Source organism: Salminus brasiliensis, chromosome 5, assembly GCF_030463535.1.
Source record: "Salminus brasiliensis chromosome 5, fSalBra1.hap2, whole genome shotgun sequence".
Lineage (NCBI taxonomy): Eukaryota > Metazoa > Chordata > Actinopteri > Characiformes > Bryconidae > Salminus > Salminus brasiliensis.
The window spans coordinates 2,519,356-2,529,355 of record NC_132882.1 but is presented as its reverse complement, the minus strand read 5'-3'; the positions used below and the strand labels follow the sequence as shown (position 1 = coordinate 2,529,355).

Below are 10,000 nucleotides of genomic sequence, written 5' to 3'. Positions count from 1 at the left end.
CCAAACCCACCAGTGAAGCTACACGAGTCTTCTGAGTTTTATATGGAATGATGATGATGATGATGATGATGAGATGAGGGTAAAATAGTGAATAGAGAATCTGAACTAATCCAGTTCTCTTTAGGGACTACTTTCTGTAGCTGCACTACACCCTGCAGCATGTATCCCTCCACCATTTTAATGATCTGGTTCTAAAAGCAGGTTCTAGAGCCGAACTCTTCTCAGAACTCTGGTAGAACCGTGTCTCAGGCATCAGGCAGCGTCTTCATCACCATTAGGTGAAGAACTTTCTGTGAGGAGCTTTTATTAGAGCTTCAGACGTCTGCTTCCCCTCACCTCCCCTGTAGAACCACAGCTCTGACTGGGGGAGCTTATCTAGAACCGAGCGTTTCACACCACCAAACCCACCAAAATCCCAGTAAACCCCCAAACCCTCATGATCAGACTGCATTCCGAGCTGAACCCTTTAATATACAGAGTATTTGAATGCTTTCTCTGTAAGGGAGATTCTACAGGCAGATTCTGGGGGTTCAGTGTCTGAAGTTGGTTGGAGCTCTGATGCTATTGAAGCTAACAAGTATGGAAGCTTATGTACACCAATTAGCATGATTGCTAACTGCATGTCTAAATTTACAGACCTGAGCTGAAGAGCAGCGGTCAGAGTTCAGAAAGTCAGTCTGTGACATCAAAGCCCTCAACAACCAATCAGACTTCAGGGCATGATGGTGATTCTGAGCTTGACAGGTACTCTCTCTTCTTTCTCTCTCACTCACACACACACACACACACACACACACACACACACACACAGATATTATTAGGATTTAATTAAATTTTCTCTCTCACACTCTCTCTCAGTGATGATGAGCTCACTCCATATGATATGTCTGCTGATCAGGTGAAGCAGAAGGTGACTCCACCTGCTATGTCAGAGACTGCCTGGAGGGTGAGTGATCACTAATCAATAATCAGTTATAATTAGAGAATGTAGTTTATCTGGAGAGGTGTGTGTGTGAGTCAGTGATTGGAAGCACAAGGTAGGGGTTTCTAATAAAGTGGCCAGTGAGTGGAAGCACAAGGTAGGGGTTTCTAATAAAGTGGCCAGTGAGTGGAAGCACAAGGTAGGGTTTCTAATAAAGTGGCCAGTGAGTGGAAGTACATGGTAGGTGTTTCTAATAAAGTGGCCAGTGAGTGGAAGCACCAGGTAGGTGTTTCTAATAAAGTGGCCAGTGAGTGGAAGCACAAGGTAGGGGTTTCTAATAAAGTGGCCAGTGAGTGGAAGCACAAGGTAGGGGTTTCTAATAAAGTGGCCAGTGAGTGGAAGCACAAGGTAGGGGTTTCTAATAAAGTGGCCAGTGAGTGGAAGCACAAGGTAGGTGTTTCTAATAAAGTGGCCAGTGAGTGGAAGCACGAGGTAGGGGTTTCTAATAAAGTGGCCAGTGAGTGGAAGCAGCACATGGCAGGTGTTTCTAATAAAGTGGCCTGTTCTCTTGCTGCTGAGTGGGTGGAGCTGAGTAAGTTGTGTCTTTGATTGACAGCTCTGATGTCGTCTGATGATCCAGAGAGGGTGGAGGCTGTGCCTGCAGGCAGCTGAGGGGCTCCTGAGGAAGAACATCAGCGCCACTCGAGAGGTCAGAGTGCTATGATTTTTATGATGATTATTATATTATTATATGATGCTTATATCAGCAACACCTGAGCGGTAGATCAGTCTGGGTGGTTCAGTGACTTTTATCAATAATTAATAAATAGTTCTGATCAGAGGAGGACGGGTCGGGTCCCCCTTCTGGGTCTTGGTTCCTCCCAAGGTTTCTTCCTCCAGCTCTGAGGGGGTTTTCGCTGTTTGCTGCTCACTGGGGGTCTTTTTATGATACTGATTTCTTGTCTTTTATGAATTACTGATTGTGTAAAGCTGCTTTGTGACGACAACAGTTATAAAAAGCTACACAAATAAAATTGATTAGAAATTTGATTTGATTTTAACAGGCAAATAAAAAAAGGTCAGTTTCAGACAATGGAAAAATGTAGTTACAGCAGTTTGGGGTTTATTTATATTATATTATATTTATTATTTTTTATTATATTCTATTAATATAATGTAATGTAAATAAATAAATATAATATAATTTATATAAAATATTATATTGTATGTTTGTGTATGTGTGTGTATGTTGATCAGGTGAGTGTGCAGTTCATCAAGGTGCTGTTACACCTGGAGGACAGGTACGGCACTGCAGTTCCATACACTCCGTCAGAATGCCATGGTGGCTCTCACGGTCATACACACACAGCCGGTAAGCTATAACACACTCCACACACTCTTATCTGGGCGTTCAGGGGTTCTGCTCTTCTGTATCTCCTCTGCATCCACTGCTCTGCTGCTCTTTCTGTTTTAATTAGCTTTTAATAAAATGCTGCATTGAGATGCTAATTAACACACACATATATATACACACACACACACACACTAAGATGATGCTGGGTCCTTAATACCAATGAGAAAGTCCAGAGAGGACTGTGGCTCAGTGTTCTGTGTGTTGGGGGATGTCCTGATCTCGTCCAGTGGATCAGGATTGGGAGATCGAGGAAGACCTTGGTTGATTGACCTGCTTAATTAGTTTCTATTAAACGATCATTTAAAAACAAGTAGGCTAAAAATCATCACACGCAGCATCACATCATTCACATGATCCAAATACCAGTCACCTGTCTTCATTTGAATGATGCAGTATTGATTATTATCGGTGTGTATTGGCTGATGGGTTACTTGGGGATTGGATCAGATCCGAGGGCAGAAACGTGATTGGCTCTTCCTGCTGTGAGTCATAACATGGTTGAGGCTGAAGGCTCTCTCTCTCTCTCTCTCTCTCCCCTCTCTCTCTCTCTCTCTCTCTCTCTCTCTCTCTCTCTCTCAGGTTGTGGAGTATCTGACTGCTGAGTTTTACTCTCTGAACTACAGTCTGAGGCAGAGACTGGACATCCTGGAGGTTTCTCTTTTCCTTATAGAAATCTGAGTAAATATAGTAGAGACGCACTGATACCACTTTTAAATTTTTTATTCGGTACCAATACCAGATGTTCAGGTATCCGCCGATACTGAGTACCGATACCAACTCTGACTTAATACTGGATGGACGGCTCTAAATCCTGATATTTATAGAAATCCACTTTTCATAGCCTGTACGGTTTGATGTCTTCTCTGAATCAGATCTAATAAGACGGAGCAGAGCACAGATGTGCAGCTAGCTATTTTAACTTGTGATTAATCACAGAATATATAGCATTAAACTTTTTAATAGATTGACATCACTTATACAGCTCTGGAAACAATGAACAGACCCCCTGCATGATCAGTTTCTCTGGTTGTACTGTTTATAGGCGGTGTGTTTAGAGAAATTAATATTTGTGTTGTATTTCATAACATATGGACAATATTTCCCCTAAATTCCAAGCAAATTATTACTATTTAGAGCATTGTTATTTATTTATTTATTTGCAGAAATTACAACTGCTCAAAAAATTCAGATAAATGATGATAATAATTATAATGTAAAGAAGTTATTATTCAGATTTAAACACAGTACTAATATCTGAACTCTGAGAGCATTCAGAATCACTATGCTGAAATAACCTCGACGGCCAATCACAGCTCTCCACTAGTCTTTCACATTGTTGAACTTCACATGTTGGCCAGTCATAGTCTGGAGATTCAGCGAACTCAGCTCTGTTTGATGAAATTCCTGCACCCAGATCATGATGTTTTTAATGTTATGGCTGATGGGTGTACAATCAGGTCCGTACGTATTTGGACAGTGACATAATGTAGTAATGGTGATTTTATAGAGCTTCCTAGATTTGACTGAAGTTCAGTGGTATTTACACCCTCTCACACACACACACACACATACACACGCACACACAGCCATGGTCCTACAACTTTTTAAAACTCCCCAGACATCCTGGTAGATACCCGTGTGTCCCCAGTGCCCTCTTTTCTGAAAACGATGGAAATGTGGTCACCCCAGCATTCGGATCAGATGTTCTCAAGATGATGAACCTTTTCTGGTTGGACCGGTACTGTGGTTTAAATCCAGGCAAAATTGCTAAATAAATAACCCCACCTGTGGCACTGTCCAAATACTTATGAACCAGACTGTTTATACCCCCTGGAGTGTGTATAGTGTTGGTTAGTGTACTGTGTTACAGGTGTGTTAAGTGTTCTCCCTTTCTTTCCATAGGTTCTTGCTCTCTCTGCCCAGGAGCTGTCTGAGCCAATCGCGGATAAGAAGGCGGGGACCCGGCCTGTTCCTGCGGTGACGACCCTGGAGCAGTGTGGAGAGCTGGAGCACTGGCGTCAGGTTGTGGAGAAACGCATCCGGAGCAAAACCAGACGCATCAGCAAGGTAACACACACCCTGACCACCAGCTGCCTCGGCTATACACACACACACACACACACACACACACACACAGTTAAAGCCACGTAAAACTCGCACTGCTATTGTACAGATGTATGTATACACACTAACCCCTTTCTGTGTGTGTGTGTGTGTGTGTGTGTGTGTGTGTGTGTCCTCAGGGTGTGACTCAGCCTGCTACAGCGACTCCAAACCGCTACGCTCCTGTAGCTGGCTTCTTCTTCTTTCCTCTACTGAGGAGCTACGACAGGTGTGTGTGTGTGTGTGTCAGTGCTGTGGAGATTTAAAGATATGTCCAAATGTTTGTGGAGGCCCCTGGAAAATGATGGTGGAGGAGCTCCATCCAGTACTTTTGAATGAGTTGGGGATAATGAGGTGGGGTGATGATCGTCGTCATCCAACATCCTAACCTCACTAACGCTCTTGTTGCTGAATGCAATCAAATCCTCACAGCAATGCTCCTCCTCCAAAATCTAGTAGAAAGTCTTCTTCTCTGGACAGTAGACAGTTACTCCAAAAGCAATCCAAAAGCAGGATTAACTCTTTTTAATACCCTTGATTTCAGAAGAAATAGTGAATGAGCAGGTGTCCCAATACTTTTGTCTGTATAGTGTATATGCTCTCTATGTGAAATCTGTGAAAATGATGGTAATTCGTAAACGGTTAAAGCAAATTCTTTGTTAAACGCCTTGAGTCTGCACTTTACAAGTCACACTACCAGTCAAAAGTTTGGACGCTCCTGATGAAATGTGTGCAGATCTCTGAATTGATGGAGGTTATTAATAGTGTGTGTGTGTGTGTGTGTGTGTGTGCGCATGCTGCTGTCCAATGAAAACCATGTTTTTCCATTTTTGTCCGTTTCTAGTTTCTCCATGGTTTATACCCTGTAGCTGCTCTTATACCATGTGTAAATAATTCTGGATGAATGGACCAATAGAAATGCTCTAAATGACCTGGAGTTCAGAGCATGTTTGCCTTCTCCAGTAAAGTCTCCATTCTGGAGATACATGTTTTTCACTGGACAGTGTTGAGATTTTATATATATATATAATGTGTCTTTTTTCCTGTCTTTCAGATCACAGGTGACCTTTGACCTTTTGGGGAGTGACCACCTGGTGCTGGGCAGACTGGTACACACATTGGGACTCCTAATGCATCTGGCCATCAATGCTCCGGTACACTCGCTTACTCTCTCTCACTCTCTCACTCTCTCACTCACTTACTCATTCTCATTCATTCATTTACTCGTGTGTGTGTGTGTGTGTGTGTGTGTGCACTGTGTGTGTGCACTGTGTGTGTATATGCCGTGTGTTTGTAGGTGGCAACACAGATGGGCAGAGCTCTCCTGGACTTTGTGTGGGCCATCCGTTTCCATTCTGACCAGTAAGTGATGGTGTGGTGTTGCCGATACACTGTGATGCATTATAGAGCGCCCCCTACGCTTCCTGTAGTGTATTACAGTCTGTCAGAATGAGCGTGTGGATCATATGAGCATTATAGAGCATTATAGAGCGCCCCCTACGCTTCCTGTAGTGTATTACAGTCTGTCAGAATGAGCGTGTGGATCATATGAACATTATAGAGCATTATAGAGCGCCCCCTACGCTTCCTGTAGTGTATTACAGTCTGTCAGAATGAGCGTGTGGATCATATGAACATTATAGAGCATTATAGAGCGCCCCCTACGCTTCCTGTAGTGTATTACAGTCTGTCAGAATGAGCGTGTGGATCATATGAACATTATAGAGCATTATAGAGCGCCCCCTACACTTCCTGTAGTGTATTACACTCTGTCCGAATGAGCGTGTGGATCATATGATCATTATAGAGCATTATAGAGCGCCCCCTATGCTTCCTGTAGTGTATTACAGTCTGTCAGAATGAGTGTGTGGATCATATGAACATTATAGAGCATTATAGAGCGCCCCCTACGCTTCCTGTAGTGTATTACAGTCTGTCAGAATGAGCTTGTGGATCATATGAACATTATAGAGCATTATAGAGCGCCCCCTACGCTTCCTGTAGTGTATTACAGTCTGTCAGAATGAGCGTGTGGATCATATGATCATTATAGAGCATTATAGAGCGCCCCCTACGCTTCATATAGTGTATTACAGTCTGTCAGAATGAGTGTGTGAATCATTTTTAGTTAGCATCTTTCTCTCTCTCTCTCTCTCTCTCTCTCTCTCTGCAGGATGGTGAGGAGGGGTGTGTTGTTTGCAGTGTGTGCTGTGTTTCTGAGCATGCCCAGTGAGAATCTGCTGCTGGAACTCAGTGATGATCTAGTGGAGACCAGGGCTTGGCTAGCAGGTACTGTTTGTGCCTGTGCACTTGTTCTGAAGTTCCTGAATTATCAAATACTTGTAGATTGTCTCACAAATGTGTCTACTATATATGTGTATTTTATATATATATATGTGTGTTTAATGTTTATATTTGGAAGCCCTGTGTCATTTACATAAACTGACCACTAGGGGGCTCCAAATCTCTATTTTCAGAAATGAAAGCTAAACAACAGTTCTGAATTCTAGAGATTTTTTATAAACACTGGTAGCAGTGTAAATGTGTGTGTGTGTGTGTGTGTGTGTGTGTGTTCTGTATGCAGATGTAGCAGAGAGGGATCCTGATGCAGACTGCAGGAGCTTGGCAGTGCAGTGTTTAGTGCTACTTGAGAAAAACCTCAAAACTCATCTGCAGAATCCAACACTGGAGACATGACCGCGCGTGGTACTGATCCGTAGTACTGATTCAAACAAACCCCACCATGGAGCTGCATGTGTGATAAAGAGACCAGATGGTGTGGTACCAACTACACGTCTGAATCACCACACCCTCTCTTCAGACCACCCGGAGGTGTTCAGTAATCTCTGATAGGCTTGATTGAGCTCTTGAGCAAGCGTGTGTTTATAAGGACATGTCTGAGAAGGAAGAGATGATGTGTCTAGTTGAGTGTATCTGGAGGTTTACTGCTTCAGAATTACTGAACTGAATCTCAGCAGTAAATTAGTAGGTTGGCACATCGTCCACTGAGGAGAAAAGATCTCACGTAGAAGACATGAGCCCCCGTCAGCATCCAGCTCTCTACTGGTCAGTGGCCTCAGCTCAACAGCAGAAGCTCCTGTTACTCATTTAATGTGAAAGTGATTAATTTCTCAGCTGTTATTAAATATTTAAAACCCACTACTGAATAACTGTGCTTTTTAACACCAGCACCGTCAGCGAAATGTGGGCCCATGATTTGTTTTTTTGGCCTTTTTTTTTCTCTTTTTCTTTTTCCAGTTGTAACCAATTACCTGTTACTTACAGTTTGAGATATACGCAGAGATGTTTTTATAGATCGCTGTGGGAGAAGAATAATTAAAGAAAGGCACGTTTCAGTCTGAGAGTCAGACCACAAGCCATGATGGCCACCCTATTAACAAATTCAGCTATTTATGTGAGAACAGCGTGGGAATCTGGCTGCTCTTACAGGGGGTTTACCTGTGTTTTAACCTCCTGTCCACACAAACACACCGTTTTAAATCTGAAAATAATTCTTCCCAGAATTCCAATCATCTTACGGGTTTTTCTGATAATGACACTATAATATATATATATATATATATATATATATATATATATACATAAGTTTAGCTCACCTTAACTGATCAACAGAGGGGAAGTTCAGGTGTAACCAGATTTACCTAAGAAAGAGTAGAACGATATGCCTTATAAGTGAGTTGCTGTAAAGTGCAGAAGTAAAGCACATTAATATTATTATTATTATTATTATTATTATTATTAGCCTTTAAATACAATAAGAAGTAGTCTAATAATAAGAGAGTAACAATAGTAAATAGTGTATGTAGTATAGTTGTAGGATACTATAGTAAATGAAATGGTGAGTAGTGATGGTCTAATAATAATAGTAGTATAATAATAAAAGTTGAATAGTAATATAATATTGTAATATAGCAGTATTATATTATTAATATTGTGTTAAACCTGTGAAAGGTAATTGTGTAGTATGCTGCAGAAGATCTTGCCTATTTGCTGTTTATGCAGATTCCTCTGTAGTTATTTGGGTCAAATGTGAAGTTTTAGGACGGCCAACTGTAATTTGGGACTGCTGTGTTTTTCTTTGGTAATGGGGTAGTCTAGCTGGCACTGCTGATTTTTTTTATTTTTATTTTTTATTATTATTATTATTATTATTATTATTGTGGATTCTAATTTTCGGAGGTTTTCTGGGATAGTAAATATTAATCCAAAAATGATGATCCCAAGGTTTTACTTTATTTTTTCTTTTTTTTAAATATCTGAGTGATCTGTGTTCCTCTTCATACCACAGAAGTATACCACCAGAGTTTCTGCCATGTCTGATATGGGCATGTTTTGAAGGAGGAGTGTCCAGTTCTAGATATTTGTATGTACAGAAAGATTTTTTTTGCAGAATATTTAATTCTAATCTCTATTATGTACACTAATTACAAAATCAGGATTAGTTTATTTTAAACCAAATGATGAGAATGAACCTTGAATACTGAAAAACAAACCATTGTCTGTTAATTACAGAGATATTCAATCCATAACTCACCCATATGCTAAGATATTGACTGTTTTTCTAGGAATATTTATGACGAGTAAACATTAATGTAGCTGTATCAATGTAAATAATGTAATATGTAAATAAAATAATAAAATAAAGTCTAGCTAAGACGTCTGTCACAGAGGAGAGCGATGAGGTCCGTTATCTGGTTGGAGTGTAGTTGAGTGGGTGCAGGTGGGGTTCCTCGAGCAGCTACAGCAGCGTACGTCTTGGGCTGTGGCGCTGAGTGAGGGATAAGCTGTAGTTGTGGCTGAGGTTGCCAGCTGTTCTTGGGTTGAGGAGGCTGGTGGCGTGAGGTGCACTGTGAGCTGAAGGTGGAGGTAGACTGAAAGAGACTCCTCTGGGTGTTCTGCATTGGTGAAGGTTCTGGGTTCATAATCTATATCTGATCATCTGATCGATGGTTCTGAGTATAGTCGGAGTCCAGATCTTTACTGACTCTTCTTCATGTCTAAATATTTCCCATTAGAGTCACACATGAAGACCACTTCCTCTGTTTTCTTCGGAGTGAGTGATGGTGTGTGTGGTGTGTGTAGGTTTATCAGTGTTGTGTGAGGCAGTTATGAGTGTTTGCGTTTGTATGGGTTTTGATGGGATTGAGGATGGTAGGAGGAGGGGGTAAGGAGAGGTTAGATTTTGGGTGGGGGGTGGAGGGGTGAAGTCATTCCTGTGGGCAGTGCTGAGGTATGTGGGCTGGAGTGGTGGGCAGCTGTGTGATTGTGGCCAGCTCCTCTATCACACTCCGTCCAGCCACCCTCAGATACGGAGTGTCCTCCTCTAGTTCCCTCATGGCCTGCTGCATTTCCTGGATCTGTTGCAGTAGTAGAGAGTAGAGCGCTCTCTCTCTCTCGCTCTCTCTCCCTCTCTCTCTCTCTCTCTCTCTCTCTCTCTATCTCTCTCTCTCTCTCTCTATATATATATATATATATATATATAAATCTCAATCTTGCTCTCTATATCTCACTCTCTCTATATCTATCTTTCTCTCACTTTA

The 10,000-nt window shown here is 41.7% G+C and overlaps 1 protein-coding gene across 1 annotated transcript in view; it reads left to right on the top strand.

Annotated features, from left to right (window-relative positions):
* telo2 (TEL2, telomere maintenance 2, homolog (S. cerevisiae)) overlaps positions 1-7,598 on the top strand; it is a 19,892-nt gene extending 12,294 nt beyond the window's left edge. The window contains 14 exon segments of the mRNA XM_072679244.1: positions 637-744; positions 859-920; positions 923-946; positions 1,539-1,576; positions 1,578-1,631; positions 2,180-2,235; positions 2,237-2,294; positions 2,916-2,987; positions 4,239-4,403; positions 4,580-4,668; positions 5,494-5,593; positions 5,737-5,801; positions 6,613-6,728; positions 7,024-7,598. Of these exon segments, the coding sequence (XP_072535345.1) occupies positions 637-744; positions 859-920; positions 923-946; positions 1,539-1,576; positions 1,578-1,631; positions 2,180-2,235; positions 2,237-2,294; positions 2,916-2,987; positions 4,239-4,403; positions 4,580-4,668; positions 5,494-5,593; positions 5,737-5,801; positions 6,613-6,728; positions 7,024-7,136 (1,120 nt within the window). The 3' untranslated portion in view covers positions 7,137-7,598.
* The last annotated feature ends 2,402 nt before the right edge of the window (positions 7,599-10,000 follow it).